We start from the raw sequence: 21,410 nt of genomic DNA, 5'->3' as shown, positions 1-21,410 counted from the left end.
AAAAAAAGACTGAATCATTTGATGTATTCTGTTCTGCAGATCTAGAAACATTTAAGCAATGTTAACATGACCTCATTTTGTTTTATTCCTCTATGCCGGAATACTTATATGGTGTTTATAGATTGTAAATAATAATAAACTGAGCACAGAACCCTGTGGTAACCACTTTGATGCAAGATCATCACCTATGTTCTCACAAACCAAAGGCAAGTTTCTAAAAGTTTGGACTCAAAGGTTCCTTTCAGTGTTGTTGACAATCACAGCTTTTGTGTTGGTTAGGCCTTGACACTGGTTTCCCATTAGACACTCAATCCTTTTTAAGAGTCACCTCTTTTGTTTTTCCTTGTTTGAGACACCTCTCCGACTGGCCACTAGTATCATTCCCACTTCATTAATTAGGCACACAAAACTAATTTGTCTGCTTTATTTATAGTAAAAATACTTTAGATACATACAAGCTGTACATAAACCGTCTCAAGAAAACTCAACAGAAAAGTAAAATGAATAGATACAAGGCAAAAAACATGAGGAAAAATCATGAAATGTTTGCACTGCGCTCAAAGTGTGCATGTGCGAGGCATTTGTTTCCACACTGTTGACAGTTTGAAGCTTCCGGCCGACGTTTCAGAGGAAACACACGTTTGAAAGAGTTTGCTGAATTTTGCCACAATTGTATAATTGTATTATTTGAAGGAATTAGCTAGATTACTTCAATTCCAAAGGATGAATTGTACTTTGTCGCCACAGCATCCCTTTAATGAACCAAATTCACTTGGATAAACGCTACGTTTTGTGACATAAATTAATACTAAATTTCCATTATACGATGGCATCTGTGCTGTTGTGAACAGCCCTGAGCCCTACAAAATGTTGAGAAGCATCCACTGAACTCAAATCCTTGTGTGGCCCTAGTAAAGGTTTGTAATGCTAGAGAGCTGTAGAGGCCTCTTTCTGTCTGTCGTGCTGACAGCGAGCAGGTGTGTCAGCGGTTTTGCTGCGGTGTCCACACTAGTTAGAGCACCCAGCTGATTTAATTTCTCTATTTACATAACGAAATCAAGAGGCGGCATTCACAAATGGCACTGCTGTGAGTGGTGTTTTGGTCATCAATTTAAGTTGAAAGTCTAACCTGAAGGTGGGTTTTGTTGCTTGATGAACCATTGGCAACATGTTTGTGCATTAAATTAGCTGCCAGATTCAATACTTCGGTACTTTTTGGTGATTACTCCAGGCAGTCTGACAGAGTGCAAGCTTGAGAGAGTGTCAGACACACGGCCCCGTAATGTAAGCCGTTTCTCCTACAAAAGACTAATCTGTGACCAAACAGAGGCTTACAAAGTGAGTGAATCAATATCAAATGAAGAGGCTCATTTAAAGAGCCATTAATGTGATAAAATAGAAAACTTTTCTTTCACTGCATCTACACACTGGCCGTTTCACTCTTCATCAAGCCCACTTCTGTTTTTATAAAACTATATCATATACAATCATTTTTGCCAAACAGCAAGTCAATTTGTGTGCATTTGTTTTCCCCCCTTGATCTCTGCGAGCTTGTTCTTCCTTTGTCTTGTCACTCTAAGTGTGCAGACACCTACTGTTTCAACCTGGCAGTGCTCCAAGTTATCTCGCACATTATCCGCTGATATTATCCTCTTTTCGTGGCTGCTGTTCTGTAGCTCAAATGTCTATGAGGCAGAAGTCTTGACGTGTTGACTGGTTCCTCAACCCTAGACGCCGATGGTTCCTCACTCATTCAGGGACAAGATGATGTCATCCTCAAGGTCGGAGTTGTCGGAGCTGTCTGTTTGCGCGATAGACAAATACAGATTTAGAAATGTGGGAATACAGAGAGTTTATGCTGAACAGGTCAGTGGATAAGGACTAAAACTGCTAAAATGGCAAAAACTAAGCAGCTGTGGCACAGTCGAAGGAGCTCCATATCCACTCTTTTTTTTTTTTCTCACAAATTTCTTCTGTCAACATCTGAAATACACTAAGACAGCAGTTTTAAAATTCCACTGGGAAAGAAGGCATGAAAACAGAAACTGGACCAAACGTGAATGTTGCTGCATTATTTACTTGAGATCAAGACCCCGTTCTTCAAATGTAGCTCAACTACACCAGCTAACCTGCTGTTATACGGCTAAACTGTTAAAATAATTCCTCTCTAGCTAAGTGAGCTGTTTCAAAGTTTTCTTCAATGGCAATTGTCAGCCCCTGTTTTAAACTAAAAGTAATAGTTGAAACAATAATCTGGAGCGTGTGAATCATCTGGTTGCACTTGCATGAAGCTGCTGTGTTGCTACCCACCATGCATTTGGAGAGCATATTCATGGACCCAAGTTGCATTTTATGTGAGTTTTTGCATTTTTATTTTTATATTGGGATATTTATATGATAAATGCAAGTTTATGACCAGTTTGCTGGTTATAAGCAAGCTAACTGCTAATAAGCCTGCACTGATGCATATTTGGGCTGAACATCTTTTCGCTAAATTTTAAGCCAACAGCTGAAGATATTAAACAACCAGACTTCATGTTCAACTAAACGAGACAAAAACAATTAAAAATGAAGAAAATGAACAGTAGATGATAACTGAATAATAAAATTCAGCAATATTTGTAAGAACCAAATTGAACGCCATGCAATCAAAGTGCTCCTTACCGTTGTCACCATCCAGATCAACGTCGTCATTATCCGAGTCGTCCTCGTCATTGTCGTCATCATCCTCCTCATCATCGTCGTCGTCGTCCCCAACGTCGACGTCTTCTTCGAGAAGTCGTGCTACCTCATCGTCAGAGGGGGAGAATTCGTCGTTCCCGTCGTCCTCCTCTTCATCATCTTCATCCTCTCCACCGTTCTCGTTCTCCAGCTCTGCGATGAGGGGATCTGTATCGACGTCGTCATCGGAGTCCTCATCATCATCATCGTCTTCTTCCTGATCGTCATCCTCCTTCAGTACAATAACACACAAAGTCAGTGATGAGGATTTTTTAGAGTTGCCTAGAGAAACCAAAGAGTTGTTTCTTTATTCAAATCAAAAGTTAGAACCTGATCCTCCTCATCTTCCTCCTCTTCCTCTGCAAGTCTCTGCCGCCCAACTTCATACAGCCGGCACACCGTGTCAGTGTTGACGGAGTCTTGGTTCTATGGCACAGATAAGGCACTCTCATGTCATTTAAGGTCAATTTTCCAAGCTTTAGAAAACTCACAAACATGAAAAGCAAAAATGTACCTCAATCACAGCTAGGTAGCAGTCTTTTGTATCTGTGCAAAGGTCAAATATATTTCTTTTGACATCAATAGTGGCTGAAAAGTGAGGAAAGAACAGCAGACAATTAGCAAATCTGATGTAAAAAAATAGCAAGGAAACAATATTACACCATTTAGAAATGATTGTCTACTATTAGAGTAGTATAGCACAAACAAAATTGTCTCCCAACAAAGTACGTGCATTACCAAGAAAAACTTTGGGGGGAAAACATCATTTCAAGTGAGCTGAAGACAAAACGCTTTACCTATTGGTTTATAGTCTGTGGCATTGAAGGTCCTGAACGATGAACCAAACGGACTTTTCATTTGCATTTCCATCATGTCGTCTTCGTCATCGGCTTGCAACATTGCTGCAAAAACAAACAGTCACAGAGGGACAGAGAGAGTAAATAAAAACTGAGCACAGCGAGCTGGTTAACTGTGGTTCTGGCTCCAGAGCGGTGGAAACGGTTGTTGTACGGGCCGAGCCATTACGGCACGCCTATGGCTCTTCCTGTGAGGTGGCGTGAACCAGCTGGATCTCTCTGTTGCCAATTCAACATCGAGCCTTCTGCTCACATGGCACTGACTGACTCTGTGGTATAAAGTGTGCGCACGTACACACACACACACACCTACTTCTACAGGCTCTATTCACACCTCTCTCCAAATACACACATGCTCACTTTGCTTCATAATTACCAGCCTCACCATTCAAGCACACCTTTCACACACTTTGCACTGACTGTGAAGTGAGTTGTAGGCTTGATGCCAAATACGCTGCATTCCCCATCATGCAGGGGGCTTCTATATTTACCTCCATAGATGACGGTGCCGTTGTTGTTGAAAACTATTCTGCATTGGTCCAGAGCAGGAACCGTGTGGAGGAGGTGGAAGGTCCGCAGGTCCCACTGACTCCAGCTAAGGACCATGACGATCTTTTTCATTTGCATCAACCAAATCTGCTACAAGTTTAATTGCATGAAATGACGATTAAAACCATCCCCAGGGCAATAAAATCAATTTTTAGTGTAATAAATATTTAATGTTTAGCGGTGCAATGAAGCCCCCAACAGTCATCCCATCACCGGAGCCACTTTGAATTCAGTAAATGATAAAATCGTTTTTTTGCCCAGTGACAAACAGGCGTTTCTTGAGCATCAATAATGCAATCGCTTTCACCTGTCAATTTTAGCAGTTAATATGAAAGACTTTTTCAAGGCATTTTTTTGCAAGTAGTAACACACACAGATCTATTAAAATAATATGAACAACCAGTTTCATTGTTAAAAAAAAATTTAGCAGCCACAAACTGAAAACCTAAATGTTTTCATTTCATAGCACACAAATTTTGGTGAATATTTATACAAATCTACACACAGAAATTTGCTCCAAACTTACAGAACTGTCCTACAAACCATGCCAACCATTAAAGGATACAATTTCTGTGTTTATGATCACTTCAAGGCCATTAGGATGAAACACGCCACTGATGTTCATGTTGAACTTGTCAAACTTGTGGATGGCCTGAGCCGTGCGCACATCCCACAGCACGCCGTCGTTCAGCACCAGGTCATCTGTTGGGTTGAAGGTCGCACAGTTCCTCTTGTAGTTGTTAGCCAGGTCTGGATTGTTCAGAGTCAGAGTTACTTGACCCGTCTGGATGTCATAAATCTGAGAAACGGAAACAATGAGAGTGAGCATTCACCACTTTATTCGTTTTGCTGCATGTATTATGACAGATAGTTAAGTCAAGAAAACGCTGGTGTACGTACACGTGCTATATGTTCCTTAGTCCCTATGACGCGATCTTGTGAAAGCTTACTGAACTCCACGTAATGGTCACCCAGGAAGGAATGCCTGAAGACAACGAGAGCAACATTTCAACATTCAGTTGAAAACATGGGGCCAGTGTTTTACAGCAGAGAGTTTTAAACCATGTAACTGTAGGAAGATGTAGAAAAGCTCTGAATCAATTGGCAGCATCCAAGTATTGCCTTGGTTAAACTGTGCAGTGATTCAAGTCAAGTACTTGTGTTCCATGTACTGAGAACTGCAGCCCGGAGGCTGTTAGTCTGTATAATTAAACAACATGTCATTTCCTTTTGGCATTTCCTTCATCCAACAGAATAAAGCTGCTCTACTATTGGGGCAAGAAGATCGGATGCAGTGGAATCACAGACAGGTAAAGTGAGTGAACTTTGCTGATTGACACTGTATGGTAAGATACTCATACAATAGTGGTCTCTTATTATTTGAGACTCCAAATATTTCAATATTTAGGATTTTTACTTACAGAAATACAAATCATATCAATAATTGAGATTTCTTGTGAAAACGTCGCTTACTTCATGATGAACACTGATTTCATGCCCCACAGTGCAGACAGAGGGTAACTCCAAGAGGCTGACGTTAAGAGAAGAGAACCGTCCTAAAAATGCAAAATATGAAAATAGGAATGTTAAAAATCCCTTTTCAGATGAGTTTAAGACACAGAATTACTCAGCTTGGAATAACAATTTGAGTCTGATGTTTTTTTTTTCTTCTTCCACATCCACTTCTTCTCCAAAAATCCAGAATCTATGAATATGCAAATGTGTTTCATTTCAAAAGATTAACTACTTGATGTACGATGACTTCTGAAAAATCCTTTTTCAGGGTTTGTGTGCTGGAGGCTCAAAGTTTCTTCATAACACTCGTTTAAGATGCACATTGAACCAACCGTACTAATTGTGATGCAACAAAATGATGATATTCAGTAAATGTGTTAAACTCAGATTAAGGGCGAGCACAGACAAACTTTCCTCGTTCGGCAGATGGATGTGAAAACAACCTTCTAGTGTCAAACTCATGCTGCAGAGTGACAGGAAAAAACGTGCAAAAAGAAACAAAAAAAAAAAAAGCAAAACATAATCGCTGTTGATATACTTGCGGCTTTCTCTACTGACCCGTGACGGCTCCAGGTGTGTGATGGCTGAACTGTGACAGCTGTAACTGGCTTCCTCCTGGCCTGTAAACACGTTGTAGAGTTTAAGCTGCCCCGTGCACGTCCCGAGCATCAGGAATCGCTCACGAGCTGAGAAGGCACAACACATGAATCCACTCTCATCCTCGTCCGCCTCCCTGAACACGGAGATAGGACGGAACCTGGACAGAAAGAAAATAAATAATGTAGACTAATGGCTGTGGATGCTGATAAGGAAGGCAACATGAATGTAGTGAAAGCTACCCACCTGCTGAAGATGAGATGTCTGTCAAAGCATCCTCCATCTACACCTCCGTATTTCGGATATATGACCCTCCTTGTGTGTCGGGATGTAAAGTTGATTGGTGCTTGGCGTCTCTGTTTGGGCTCGGGACATTGATGAGGGGTGAAGAGAGAGAAAGGAGGGCAAGTCGCAACAGGGTTTTTACACCGTGCGTGCTGCTCCCTCAGGTACTCCGTGATAATGCTGTCTAATGCAGGGGGGGAGGGCAGGTGCCTGTCAAGCTGCTTTTTCATGGCTGGACTCTGGCTAAAGGCCCCGTGGTCAGATTTCTGCCGCAGCACCCGAGGTTTCTTGCAGCTCACTGTGCTACAACCCGTTTGCCGTTCACGAGAGAAAATGATTCGGCCTATCAGCGGAGAGCCGTTGTTACAGTGAGGAACAGACGTTGACGGGAAACACGTGGAAGAAGACCCAGCGGGTTGCGATGTAGAGGGACGTGTCTGTGTGTGGCTGGATCCTGGGGTGGATGAATGAGAGGGATGGTTTCCGAGTCTTGATCCGACCCCGTTGGCCAGCCGTGGGGTGCGGGGCAGAGTGGCAACAGGAGAGGCAGGTGGCGGAGGCGCGACAGGAGGGAAAGCAGAAGCCGAATGTGAAGAGTGAGACAGACATGCCATCGGGAGATCTGCCTCCTTGGTGAGCGCCGTGGCCGTGTCATGAAGACCTTTGGCCACAAGGTGGTTCCTAATAAGCAGCAGCAACTCTTTCTCAGGGAAGGTGATCCTGGACTGAGCGACCACACTGGCCCTCTGCAGCCACGCCAGAGACACGTCGGTGCCGATCAGCAACGGTTTCCCAGAGATCCTTTCTATCAGCTCAGCTGCAAACTTACAGAACTTGACATGTTCGCTGCGTTTGTCCTGGAGCACAGGCTCCTTCATGAGCTGTTGGATGTGTCCGCTGCTGAACAAAGGCAGTTTGCTGATGATCTGTCTGACAGAGCTGGAGCGAGACAGACCCACCAGAGCTTTACATGCCAGAGCTCGGATCTGATCTGCATCTGTAATAGGCATCTTCACCATCAGCAGGGATAGCAACACCTAGAGGACGGACACAGAATATAAGTTATAAACAGCGGTTGTCAGAACAGCGGGCAACTGTGTGAAAAGTGTTTTTGAGTAGAAATGGTCCCCTGACTGAACTGAACCAGTCGTGTCCAAACAACAGGCTAATTCTGTGAAAGCTAAAATAGATGCTTCAGTCTTTCTTTTACCAAAAGGAACACAAGATCAACTTTTAAAAGGAGCAAAAAAATTAATTTTGTCCCGCAATTCCTTGCTCTTTCCTTTGGAACACGTAACCCTGCTTGTGTTTCTCAACTTCTAGATTATATCTGTCAAATCAAATGTTGGTAATTTGATTCTAATAAAAAGATATGGTTGTTCAAAACTGATTTTAAGAATTAACAAAACAGTTCTTTACAGTTTGATTTTGCTGGTCTCATTTGGAAGATTTAGATTGCCTGTTTAATATTAATACTATTTAGCGATTGGTAAGTTAAAGTAAGTTTAGGCCATGGCAACTTATGTTTCTTGCTCCCTCAGAGTTGGCTTTTCATAATATCTGTAAGGTCACAACTGCAATGGCGCGACACGATACGCCCAACCTTCTGAAGTGCAGTTCAGTGGCTGTGGAGCAACTCTGCCACATTCAGTACATAAATGTGTGTGTTTGTTGGTCAATGTGAGGATTTAAGAGGTGTTTAAAATGAGTGCACTGTTCTCCATGAAAACAGCATTATATAAACCCAGCCTATTTACCACTGCAGCACAAGGCAGCATCTGTCATTATGAACAAATATACCTGAAAATATGCAACCTGATGCACCAGATGGTTTGTTACACAGAGCCATCTGAGAAGTTGTCCTTGGAAACGGTTTCGAAAAAAGCAGGCACTTTAAAAAAAAAAAAAAAAAAAGAACTTCTCATAACCACTGGAATCCAGCTGCCTCGTGTGGTCGCAAAATATGAGAATAATGCACAGCTTTAGAAACCTCTATGTAGCACAATGATCAGAAACACAACGGTCCACTTTTTGTCACGAAGTTAAAAATGTCAAAAACCACCTTAAAACATTTATTTGTTTTAAATCATTCAGACTTTGGTGGATGGCATATGTTAACTCTACCTTGATGCCGTTGTTGGACTGCACCACATTCCACATCTTAGTGAGAACACTCTCGCTGGCTTTGGTCTGCTGTGGCAGGCGACGGCGGGGGGTGCCTGCAATAAACTTGCCAATGCTGGACATGCGCTTGTCTGGAGCACAGACGCAGTTGATGACGACCTGCAGAGCCGACTTCTGAATCTCTGCATCATTCACAAACACCTCTCCTTCTGCCACTGCCAGGACAATACTCATCCCTACGAGAGGAATCCAACAATTCAATGAAAAACCTCGCAGAAAAATAATACTTGGGATTTATGCCATCTCTCAGCAGAACTGGACACAGATTTCATGAAATAAACAAAAAAATAAAATACGGAGCTCCTGTATGTTATCATGTTCTCTGGAAAGTGATAATAGTATTGATTTTATTGGGCTACGTTCTTAAAAAAAACAGTAGAATGCTCAATTAAATGCTAACACAGTGCAAGTAATTCTCTAAAAGCACAGTGACACACAGTAAAACCTGAACAAATGTACCTATTTAGTGACTACTGGCAAAACATAACTAGAATGTGACTTATTTTTAAGACTAATACAATCCAGTTTGTAGCAAAAAGTACAATTTTGATAGATGAACACTAACTGAAATATTGTCACACTGGTAACACCTACCAACAGTGGACACAGTGGATCCTCCCTCATCAAGCACGGCAACAGCCTCAGACAGCAACAGCTGGGTCTTTGGAACAACTGTGAGGATACTCAGGATGTCAAGGGCATAGCGCACAGTATCACTCCTACAGGGAAGGCAAAATAATATCACAATATTACCGAATAGTCAATAGCTATAGCTGAAAACAGGTCAAATGTGTATGTATATGCATGGAAAAGGCAGTTAGCAATTACGAGGATAACTGTTGTCTTGTGTTGTTAATACCTGCCATAGTAGGTCCTCCAGTCACAGGCAATGGAAATGAGCTGCAGGAGGAGCTGGACACATGACAGCTTGTGAAAGACCTCCGCTGGCTCCCAGTACAGTCGGAGTGGACCGTACTCTATCAGAAACTCCATCATTTCCACCACTTGCTCACGGCTATAGCTGACCGCCTGCAGAATGAGACAAGAACATAAAAGATCACGACAGGAACATCCAAAAACCAAACAGAGCAACTAAAGAAATTTGCATTGTACATATTGAAATGTTTATTTATATAAATAAGATGTCCAATAATTGCATCACCTTGTAGTGCGGCTGCGAGTGAATGGGGGCACCCCCCTCTGTGCGCTGCAGCGATTGCTTCACCTGCTCCACCTTGATTGCCAGATGGGCCTCGAAGTACCTGCGCAGGGCCATGCAGGTGTGCTTGGCTGTCTGCCTGCTGGAGAAAATCTCATCATCACTCAGGAGCGCTCCCTGGTCCTCAGGGTTCAGGATCTCCAGCGTGCTAATCTGAAAGCAGTCAGTTCATATTATACATCACTACAGAGCCAGCATCTGCTATTATAATTTCATACTGTGCTGACTGTTCAGTTGACCAGTTTTCCAAAAAAAAAAAAAAAGTATTTCCTTTGAGTGATACAGATGGTTAAGTTTACATGGTTACAGGGAGGATTGCTGGTTTGTCTTACCAGATTGACAAGGCGTCGGAGCCCGTCCTGCCTGTCAAAAAGCTCCAGGACAGCACGGAAAGAAAAGGAGATGGAGAAGAACATGGTAGCGTGGCAGCAGCCGGATGCATGTGAGCATTCCAGCAGCCACAGCGTGTAACCAACCACATCTGACAGGATGGAGTGGGGCAACATGCACACCTTGGGAGGAAAAGACACGGCCATGAATGCAAATGTGAACTGCCACTAGGGTTGGGTAATACTTTTTAAATGAGGTAATTATATGTCTTAATTTTAATAACAAGATGAATGGGTGAAAAAATATACATCATCATATTATTTAGCTTTCAACAACACCTATATACTGTACATAAAGTAGAATATAAATGTCTTAATTCATCACCCAGCTTTACATACTATATGCTGTTGATACATTTCTCTAGCAAGAAGCAAAATTATGGCAATTCTATATGTGTGTTTTGGTGCTCATTGTGTACCCTTTCCATGGCATCCTGGTTATAGGCAAGGTAGTAGAGACACAGTGACACTCCAGTCGCAGCCATTGAAGGCCTGGGGATTTCCAGCAACTTCTGAACTCCTCCATGAGCAACAAACTCTGCAGCAAACTTCTTGTGTAATAAAAGTGAAGCCAGATACTGCAAAGGGAGAAAAAGAAAAAAAAAAGTCTGAGGAGCTTGTTGTTGTGTTTCAGCATCATGAAAGGTCTACACATGTGAGAGTGTTTACCTTGAGAGCCTCGAAGGTGAGCTGCACATCATTGGTCTGCTTCAGATCCATATAATGCATGAGTAGCTCACGAGCTCCCATCTGCATGAACACTGCCAGCAGCTGTAGACAGGAGGAGGACACCGAGAACACATAAATCACATGGGTTTTATTTACTATGAAAATATCTAAATAGCTAGTTGCTTGAATTTACAGTTCAACAACAAAAACAAAGCCTGCTAATCTTTAGCATTTTATGTGTAAATGAAAAATGCATGAGGTCACACCCAAAATCTACTTTTTATAGTCAGGAAATAATTTCTTTAATCACAATTATGGAAGACTGACATCTGCTGGCACATTTGTGGCAAGACAAGGGACACACATTTACTGCCTGAAGCAATAAAACAGCTACACATGCTGCTCAGCCACATGCTGTATAAAGCCATCTAACTAGGGCTGCAACAAAAGGCTATTTTTATTACAGTTATCATTGGTTTGAAAATGGCCAAGTATAATTTCCAACAGCCCAAGAAGACCATCAGTTCAAGAGTCAGTTAAACATAATAAAAGTTTTATAAAAAGCATCAAATCTTCTCATTTGAGAAAATGAAACAATCCTTTAGCTCAAACAAACTGAACATCAAAATAGCTGCCCATTCATTTTCTATAATTGTCCAATTGTTGCACCTCTGCATACTGTATAGGCTGATGAAACTGGACCAACCTCCTGATACTCCCCCAGAGGTGTGAGATACTGCAGGATGAGCCTCTGCTCGATCTCTGGGGTCAAAGGGTACAGATGATAATTGTTGCCAATCACCCAGGGGCTCATCTCAGACCAGCTGCTGTTGGAAAGCTCACTGAAGTTTCTCTCTGGCTCTGGCAAAGAGAAATTCAGCTTCTGTTTTGAGGTCCTGCCACTCTCTCTCTCTGCTTTCCTTTTAAGGTAACTGCTGCCATCAGACATGCCTGGGTGCATCAGCAAACCTGGGGCAGACATGGGCTTCATCTTGGTTTTAACAGCTGAGTTAGCACGGCTGCTGGTCTTGTGAGGGGAGCTGAAACGGAACGAAACCTCGTTTTCAGGCTCAATGGTTGAGAAGGGAATTTCGCCATCTTCCGGTGGCCCCATCCCCTCCTTTTCAGCCCCATTTCTACCCGGTGTGAAGGGTTTCTCTTCAAAGCCTCCATCAACAGTCTCCTCATCCAAAGGTAACAAAGGCTCACTCAGAGTCTTCCTGGGGCTGGGCCGTTTGATTTCCCTTTTGTTCTCAGCATCCTTATCCTGAAGCTCACGCAACCGATGCAGCATCAAAGGCACCTGTCAAAGTAAAGCATGAAAAACAGGTTGATAGACAGTTGCTACTTCACACCACCTACTTTAAGATCAAATTGTAGGATAAAATTATCATCAATTGTTGTAACACGCTGTCTATCATTATATGCTTTCAGATTATAATTGATGTGTGAGACAGCAGAAACCCCGACTGACCAAAACAGAGTTCTCCTCTCTGTAGTTGGCAGCAATGTCCTGGTTCTCCATGGCACCTGCCAACAGGCCTGTGGCATAGATTCTGAGGGGCTGCTCAGCCTCCTGAGCCCACTTAAAAAGCCTTTCAACTATACCCTCCTGAAAAGAGGAAAAACACAGAGGAGTGAAGAATATGAACAGATTCTTTTAAAAAACTTGAAAATGTGGAATACATTTGATATAGTGCAGTTAAAAAGGAATGAATTATGGCTTGTAATGCATTTTTACCAAAAAATAAAAAAAGTTCATTTTTATTTTTTGAGTATGGCTCCCATTTTTAAGTAAATCTTTAAATTAAAAAACAAAATGTACTGCCTTTAAAAATACTGGCTGACTATCTATCTGTGTCACAAGAAAAATGTTTACAGAGTAGCTAAAGTGTAACTAACTTGCAGGCTGGACTGTGACCCCACAAACAAAAACTGGTTCTGTCCCAGTTATCTAAACTGAATGTGTTGCTTGTCAGTGTTAATGGCGAAGTGATAACAAATCTTACTGTGACTGTATTATGTCTGGCAACAAACTATCAAGACCACTTTGTCCCTTTTTTCTTGAACCAGGGTTTCATAGAGAAGTTTTCGGTACACCCCTCCCAATAAATGTCTTAGCCAGCTCCTACCAGTATGTCACACAGTGCTATACCAGTGCTAGAGAATGGTCTGGCTATGCAAGACAGGGCAGCACCAAAAGAAAATCACCAGCATCAGAATTAATAGAAAACAAAATATATATAGTTTTGTCGATTGGCGTTTATTTACTCAACCATAACAGGTATTTTTGTATATCATACGTATAGATTTCTGTCAAATAAGGTAACATAGACTAACCATTCTTACTCTAGGGCAGAGTCACCCCAAAAAGGCCTATTATGAGCCAGGAAAAACCCTGTGGACCATCTCCAATTTCAACTGCTTTAATACCAAGGACAGCAGAGATTTTTTTATCAAGCAAAGCTAGGACCTCGTCTCTTTTTTTATGCAGCTTTTTCTCGTGTATGAAGGCTAGCTATGTCATTTAAGTCAGTCTAAACAGAAATCCAGCAGTGAGTGTGTAGACATGCATTACTTTGTAAACATGTAAATACTGACTACAGCATGTTGGATACAGTTGAAATACAGGACAGACCCTTTTCCAACAGGAAACACAGGAACTACACTGTAATCTCATAACGAAGTAAGGAATAATTTACCTTTTCTTGAAAGACCACGGCTGTCTCCAACCCAGGCATGATGTTCTGAAGCAGGCGACAAGCTGCTGCATTCAGGGAAAATTCTCTGCTGGTCATCACATAGCTGTTCACCAACTACAATAGGGAGGAAACACATTTTAACCATCTTCTAACATTACTGCCAAAAAAACTGCTTTCTAAAAAAAAAAAAAAAAAAGGAAACACTCTCAAATATGTCCATCCATTCTTACCGTGTTCATGAAGTCATCATTCTTGAACAGGATCTTGAGGAGGTGCCCCAACACACACTCTGGATCAGCTCTCCCTAGTGGCCAAGAGAGAAATGTCAAAAACATACACAATATGACAATCAGAAGTTAACTTGCAATTATGTGATTTGAGTTTTCATCTTTCATGCATACCAGGATGGCGATCATCAAAAGGATCGGGGTCAGCCTTGTGGTACTCCTCTGTCTCTTTCTCAACAAGCTCTGAGATTCTAAAAGATACAGCACATCAGCACATTTACCTCTTGAAGTCGCCCTCAGCTCGTCTGGACCACATCAACTTTCTATGGGCTACTTACTTGGTGAGGAGGGTAACCAGCTCCTGTGTGCTGCCTTGCTGCTCCTTCTCCCACTGTTCCAGTAGAGCAGTCAGCTCTGCCTTCGAGTCCACACTGGCAGATGCCGACGCCATAGCGCAGCCTGTCACAATGACATGCACATAATATATATTTAATTCACTATTCATGCATACTGCTTTACAAGTCAGTCCACACTTATCTGCTATTTGAGAGGGCTACAACAACGCCTGCAGGTGCCGTGACTCCCTCTCGTAAACAGTAACAAAAAACAACACCGAGATATTATCACAGAGCTGCATGAATGTCGGGTGAAACTGTCATAAGTTGTGTTTCGATGAGGTCGGAAGAATAAAGAGCCAACAAGCGGTTTGGCTTCACCGCTTCACAGACGACTGAGCGTGCAGGTGCAGCTGTCCTCCAGGGACTGCAACTGTCAAAGTTGTGCCGGTTAAAATATTATTTTAGCATGCTTTTCTGATTTGCTTAAGGCAAACAATCTCAGCTCAAACATGTTGTGTGTTTTCATACATTTACTTAATGTTACACCTTGTCCTTAACTGCACCAGGTAGTAGCAAACTCACACACTGCCTGTTGCGATGTTTGGCTAGTCAGACTGTGGCTAAACCGGAGCTAAACAAGGAAGCTAATCGGCATAGCTTGCTAGCAACACTCTTAAAGTCGTCGGTTTTGAATTCCAATGATATAGTTTACATTATGCACGAGCTGTCCAGACATGCACAGCTTATTGGGTCACATTCAAAGCGTACTCGAACTACGCGAACCTGTCTGCACATGTAACATACCACCAAGGTACTAGCACGAAGCATCACAGGTAAACCTGGCTAGTTAGCTAGCATGCTAACTTTACCTCGTTGCTCCTCTCAGTTCTTGCTCGGTTTTGTCAAATTTACAAAGGATTGTATCCACCGATATCAGTCCAGACTTGATAACCGTTGCGTGGGTATCAACGCATCGATTACAGTTTCACAGCCAAAGCTTCATTTGCTTTATTGTAGCTTTGTGTTCACGGTTTATTATCATTATGGCGAACACGTTCTTCACGTCATTTCGCCAGCGACCGTCGACTATTAATGACGACACAACTCAACAGCAAAACATTGCGAAATAACATTTAATCAAATGGACGAATTATTGTAAAGCACGTAATACAAATATTTGTCTTACAAAATCATACACATTAGAAAAATAGATCGACATTGGAGTAAAAATCAATTTGTGTTGCCACAAAAGCAAACGGATTAGGTGCAAATACATATTGCAAACATTTAAATGGCACTGCTGCAAAAATATAATATTCAGTATCAAATAGTTGGTTTTAATAATGACAGAAAAATATATTATACTGCCAAATGAGAGCAAAAACACTGTTGATTCAGTAAACATAATATGATTATGATGTATATTGTGTTCGTAAGCATAGTTGCATTTTGGAGTATGCATTCAAATAGCATGTAGAAATTGTCTGACATTGTCTTTAATCAAATAACAGACTTTCTGTTTAGCCTTGAAGAGCACTTATTCAAGTGATTTCATCAGTTCTCCTAACTTGAGAGGTTTCCATTAGTCGAAAGCCTCTATTTAACACTTATGAACATAAAACTTTAACAAAGTCATATTTGTCCACATGTCAGGTAGCATCTCATCAATCAGAAGAACTGATTTGTTAGTATGTAAATCCAACTTATTGTTATGTTCACTGGCTTGGAAAGGAAATAACTCAACCATTTTGATTACAATATCGAACAGCAACAGGTTGCCGGATAGTTGTCAGCATGAACTTTGAACTCATTCCCATAAACAAAATAAAGGTGGGAGTTCCCTTTCCATGAGTAGGTGACCTTGGTGACTGGGATCAGCTCTATTGTTTGACGCTGCAGACAAAACAAAACACATGTTACATAAGAAACAAAATTAGGCTCGGATGAATCAAGTATTGTTCAGTTCAAACTAACCATTGTTTATGAATTTATTCAAGTAATATAAATACCTGTTGTAGAATGCGTGAGGTCTGGGAGAACTTGGCCTGGTGTTCTTGGACAAGGCGCTGAGCAGCATTAACCACTAAATGATCTGGGAAGCCCATCACTGGGTATACCTGCGAAAGGTAAACACAAAAAATGCTGAGTGTTGAAATATAATCAGTGTTTATATTGCTTTCATTTAAAAGCTGATGTCTCATCCAGGATAACAAAAATTGTAGTGTGTAATTTGTTGTGAGAGTTGCAAAGACATACAGTTATAATCTCTGACAGGAAAGTGCACTGTTTATAGTGAAAGTAGTACATCAGCAACTTCAGGAAGTGTTCAGCTACAGTGCTTCTTTGAGGTCAGCAATGTTTTCACAGCTCAATGCACGAAGAGTGCATGTGCACGCGAAGTATGATTTGTGTGGAACACTTTATTTTTTCAGATCATGGTTTCAAACAGATTCTGTGTAAACAGCATGGAAGCTCAATTCATTCAGTAAGTCAGGCAACAAATTTCTCACCAATTTCTAAGCAACATGTTCTTAAACATGATTTCTCCACCACCTTTATTTTGAAGAAGCAGTCTTTTACCATGTATTGAGAGTCTCTGAAAAGCTCCTTGCCAGACACCTTGCTCAGGTTGTCCACCTGAAGTCCACTCGACTGCTCCACAACGTAGTCATCAGAGTGGTTAGTCCTGCAAACATACAAATAAAAAGAGAAAATCCAGTTCAGATTCACAACCTTTGAGCAGAAACTAGCAATGAAATGTAATCATAAATGTTGACAACTTTCAGATCATTACACAAGATTATTCATTTGATGATTTAGTTAGAAAACTCTTGACAGATGAACAATTTTCAAGGAAACCGCACCATTTCACAGTGAGGTTGATGTAAACCAGAAGCTGCTGTTTTCCACGGCAGACATCACATTGCTTTGATCCTTGCCCATGACACTGGTTGCAACTGTAACAGAATAATTTATTATAAATATCAGCGTGTTTTAGAAAAAGCACAAACTGTACTGTTCATAGATTGCTTTATCTGACACTTTCACTTTAGAAATCGAATCTCTTACTTTTCCCGTCCTCTGCCACTGCAGTGGCCACAGCGATCATCTCCATGACGGTAACCAGATCCATTGCACACCCAACAAACTTTCTGTCAGGGGCAAGAAAAGAAACTATGTGATCAGATTCTCTTTCTAAAAGTCTTTGAATGACTTTCTCTGTGGAAAATACCTACATTACCAGCACCGGCACAGTCTTTGCAAGGTTGTCTCCCCATTCCCACACAGTTGTGGCAGCTCTGTGCATGAAATATTTCTCATCAGAAAAAAAAATCTTTTAAAGCATTTATCTAAGACTTTTCTTGGATATTTTTCAAACATGTTATATGTAATTTACCTTCACAGATGATGTATATGGAACCTTGATAGTCTGTTTCCCATTCAGAAAAAAATTGGGGGCTTGAGCAGGAATATCCCATGGCCCTGGAGGTGGTTGGGTATAGGCATCCACTGGCTGGCCTAATGCAAATAAAAGAACATACTAGAATCACAGGGGGTTAACCTGAAATAGCTCACTGAAAGCAGAAGTAAGATTAGAAACAGTCAAGCAGTCAATCAACAGAACATGACCCTGTAAACTCCAGGTTGATTCTGGACCTTTTTAGCCCCCGTCACTTACTTGGCTCATTTTTCATTGCAATATAAAGTCCTACATATCTATGGAAACAGCACAACCATGGCTAAAAGCAAAACAACAACAACAACAACAAAAACTCAAAAATGTATTTTGTGCACTGTAACAAATTTTGTCATAAATTATTTTTTAACAATAAATTGAAGTTGAATTTCTTTTATTTACTTTTTTTGTAAAAATGTAAAAAAATAAAATTAAAAAAAATACCTAGATGAACGTGTACAACATTTTCCCAGTAGACTGACAAGTGTTATCAATACTGAAAAAAAACCCAAGGGTGACTCTACATACTATAGACATAGATCTACAGACTATAGATTTACTGCTGACATATTTAAGTTGTTTCCATATGTGTCTCCTATTTGCCAGATCAGTGAAGCCAGTAAATGTTTAGCATGTTACTGCTGGTCATAGTTGAGTCACTCATTTATCTCAGTAATGTTGAGGAGAGCAGAATTTGGAGGGGTTTACGGGGAATTCTTACTGGAAACCCCTTTTCCTACACAAAAATTTAAAGGAGACCAGTAGAATAAAGTAATGATGACTATATCACAATTTTAAGCTTATGTTTGGCAAATTTGGGGTTCACAGAGTTAATAACAAATATGCTAATAAGCAAAATGTTTGACTTTGTGTTTCAGACTGTTGGTGGGACAAAAAATGCTTTTTAAAGTTTTAGTTACAGATCCCAAGCATAAGATTCAAAACATGACATTAATGTACCGTTGTATGGCTCCTGACTCCAGTTTGTAGATCTTGTTTCAGTAAAAGTTTCCAGGCGGTACTAAGATAAAGCAGAGGTGAAAAAAAGTAAACAAGAGTAATGCGCCTGCTGTGTACAGTTAGCATAAATTATCTACATAGCTATTCATGCACTGAACAACAAAAATGGCTCTTCTGTTGATTGTCACTCAATTCTAGCAGGTTTTTCAAACACACACACACACACACACACACACACATAGGCTACTTTCTCTCACCCTGTACGTATTGAATGCTGCCATATCAGTGATCACTCCATCCTTCGCTGGTGAAGAATTGTAGCAGCATTTGCTGGATGCAAACAAGATAAAGGCCTCCCGGGCAGTGTCTTCGGATATAGATGGAATACTGCCAGCAGTGACCAAGTTTTGTTAAATTACAGACAACTTGTTAAATCACGAAGTAGTCATTTACATGTTAATTGTAAAAAAAGACAACGCTTGACTGCAACATCAAACCAATTAGTACAAGTACAGAAATAAGCACTCCTCCAAAGAAAAATATTCTAAAAATATAATTCATTAGTTACATTTTCAGAAGCATTTTGAAATTCCAGAACTCTGTTCTACTTGGATCAGACTAGACTTTACCCTTAGATAAACTTTATTGATCTACAAGGGAAAGTGTTTTATCACAGTCGCACAAAATAAATAATTATATAAGAACATACAAAAAATGAAATATGAATAAAAATAAGGAAAAAAGCAGGCAGGAAAAAATGCAAAACAAAGATTTCCATTTGTACAATTCACAATTTTACTTTTTTTTTTTTTTTTTTTAAATCTACCAAGGTTTTCGATTTTGTGGTATAACCTACATCATATCTGTTCAATCTGTTATAAAGTTACAAAACAGAAATTTCTTCTCCTTTTTGTGACCAAGTCTTTCATGTTATGAAATAATACGTGACATGTCATAATAGTGTAATCTATTTAAGGGAAATTGTTACAGCACAGAGGAACTGTTGCTTCATAGATCACACTGTGGAGAAAAAAAAACTCAATATCGTTACACATCATGTTAAATGAAAAGAAATCTCCTTACTTCCAGTGCGGCTGTTCGGGTCCCGGCTGAGGCTGGGGGGCCGGGACAGAAGGCATTGGAGGTGGCAGAAATCCACCTACAACAGATATTACAATATTTTTTGTCTTCCTAGTCATTTCTTTTTATTAAACAAACGATTACAAAATTCTGTTTTAACTGAAATGAACTGAACTTCAACTTAACACATTCATTTAAAAACATTATAGGAGTTTTCAGTGGTGTTGAACAGATTGGGGTTGCCAGCTGCCGAGGAGTACGTGCAGCATACCGTACCTCCTCCTGCTACTGTTCCTTCATAGCCAGGCATGCTGTCAAACATGCTGGCCGGAGGAGCGCTGGGGCCCTGGGAGTCAGCCACGGGTGGGGCGAACATTGCTGAAACAAACCAGAAGAACCAGTTCAGTCTTATACCGATATAGCCTTTCAAAAATCCTATAAATCTTCACTCATTCATAAAGTTTTTCACGCATTTCACGAAATCACAACTCTTTGGACACCCTACTGTGCATCACTCAGTCTAATCATAAAACTCAGCTGATTTTTTTGGAACACTCCCAAGTGGATAGCACATGTTTCTACCTGACAACCTCCTAAAACTGCGCAGTGAGCCACTTACCTTGCGCCTCCGCGTTGGGATACATCCTAAAAGGTGTTTTTTTACAGTCACACGCTAAAGACTTCTGGCAGTGGATGATCGCTCAGTAAGCACAACGGTGAAACTCACAGCAAACACACACTCCTACTCTACTACAAACACTGCTGAGGTGCCAGAGACCTAAAACAACCTGTACGTCCGAAATTACGTCACTGCCGCGCCCGGAAACAGTTTTAACGCAACTTTTTTTTTTTTTACCAAAAAAAAAAATCTTAGCATTCAGTGCAAAAGTTAAATTACACACCCACACAAAACAAACAAACAAACAATAAATAATAATAATAACAATAATAATAAAGTGAATCTTACCTGGTGCACCGCTTGCTGCTGGAACATAACCGGGGTTGGAAATCCCGTAATTAGTCGGATGGTTGCTGTAAATAACGGGAAACGAAAGTTAGGCCACAGAAGTACAGAGCAAAGCGAGCTACGTGATTTTTGTTGTAAAATATAGAAGAGAAACTTACCTATTGATGATCTGGCGCTCCATTTCAACACGTTTATCCGCAGCTAAATGAGGAAACACAAACCGTCCAAATCGTTTTACGTGTCCTCAGATCACGAACAGGCAGTATAAAATCATCATGTGACATAAAAACTGATCATTTACCTTTGATTACGCCACACCTCTGCTTGCAGCGGATTTAAAACCAGCTACTCACAGCTTCTGACAGTTAAACAACACCGAAACCACCTCTTTTTTTGTATTCTAGATGTGGGTGCTGTTGTTGCGTTGAAGTATTTAATAATCAATGCACTGGCATAGTGTAGAGAAGTTCAGAGAGCCCACCCAAAAGAAATATAAGCAGGAAGTGCGCACTAACCGCTGTGTATGCAGATGTGAACAGTGGGCGTACAGATGTGTGTGTATGCAGTTAAACAATATATATATATAAGGAATAAAAAAAAAACACTCGAAACAAATAATCTAAATCTTTAGTTTAATAAGTTTTCAGAAACAAGTGTCAAATTCCAATGGACCGCTTGCACCTTAAAGTAGCGT

The 21,410-nt window shown here is 40.8% G+C and overlaps 2 protein-coding genes across 3 annotated transcripts; both read right to left on the bottom strand.

The window, feature by feature from the left end:
- Window positions 1–409: 409 nt before the first annotated feature.
- dcaf1 (ddb1 and cul4 associated factor 1) lies at window positions 410–15,280 on the bottom strand. Its single transcript, XM_008277817.1, has 25 exons — window positions 15,122–15,280; window positions 14,253–14,373; window positions 14,089–14,165; window positions 13,918–13,991; window positions 13,688–13,801; window positions 12,460–12,597; window positions 11,692–12,288; window positions 10,986–11,087; window positions 10,736–10,894; window positions 10,260–10,439; window positions 9,871–10,080; window positions 9,568–9,737; window positions 9,303–9,427; window positions 8,649–8,884; window positions 6,486–7,561; window positions 6,201–6,399; window positions 5,601–5,683; window positions 5,028–5,112; window positions 4,693–4,926; window positions 4,070–4,163; window positions 3,519–3,623; window positions 3,236–3,309; window positions 3,052–3,147; window positions 2,665–2,953; window positions 410–1,801 (listed from the first exon to the last, which is right to left on the bottom strand). Exons 2-25 carry the CDS (start codon window positions 14,363–14,365, stop codon window positions 1,746–1,748), a joined length of 4,686 nt encoding a protein of 1,561 aa, XP_008276039.1. The 5' UTR covers window positions 14,366–14,373; window positions 15,122–15,280; the 3' UTR covers window positions 410–1,745.
- Window positions 15,281–15,367: 87 nt separating this feature from the next.
- Window positions 15,368–21,220, bottom strand: ssuh2rs1 (ssu-2 homolog, related sequence 1). 2 transcript variants are annotated; one of them, XM_008277815.1, is made up of 14 exons: window positions 21,018–21,220; window positions 20,875–20,917; window positions 20,717–20,781; window positions 20,026–20,127; window positions 19,753–19,828; window positions 18,927–19,056; window positions 18,670–18,730; window positions 17,650–17,771; window positions 17,489–17,551; window positions 17,322–17,404; window positions 17,117–17,209; window positions 16,833–16,938; window positions 16,262–16,369; window positions 15,368–16,145 (listed from the first exon to the last, which is right to left on the bottom strand). In XM_008277815.1, the coding sequence occupies exons 2-14, from the start codon at window positions 20,895–20,897 to the stop codon at window positions 16,005–16,007; spliced, it is 1,173 nt and encodes a 390-aa protein (XP_008276037.1). In that variant the 5' UTR covers window positions 20,898–20,917; window positions 21,018–21,220; the 3' UTR covers window positions 15,368–16,004. The 2 variants fall into 2 exon arrangements, with proteins under 2 accessions (XP_008276037.1, XP_008276038.1); XM_008277816.1 differs by lacking the exons at window positions 20,717–20,781; window positions 20,875–20,917; window positions 21,018–21,220 and adding an exon at window positions 20,369–20,500.
- Window positions 21,221–21,410: the final 190 nt, after the last annotated feature.

Source organism: Stegastes partitus, unplaced genomic scaffold (assembly GCF_000690725.1).
Source record: "Stegastes partitus isolate 25-593 unplaced genomic scaffold, Stegastes_partitus-1.0.2 Scaffold108, whole genome shotgun sequence".
Taxonomy (NCBI): Eukaryota; Metazoa; Chordata; class Actinopteri; family Pomacentridae; genus Stegastes; species Stegastes partitus.
Note: the sequence above shows the minus strand (reverse complement) of the source record. Positions and strands in the feature narration are given on the sequence as shown.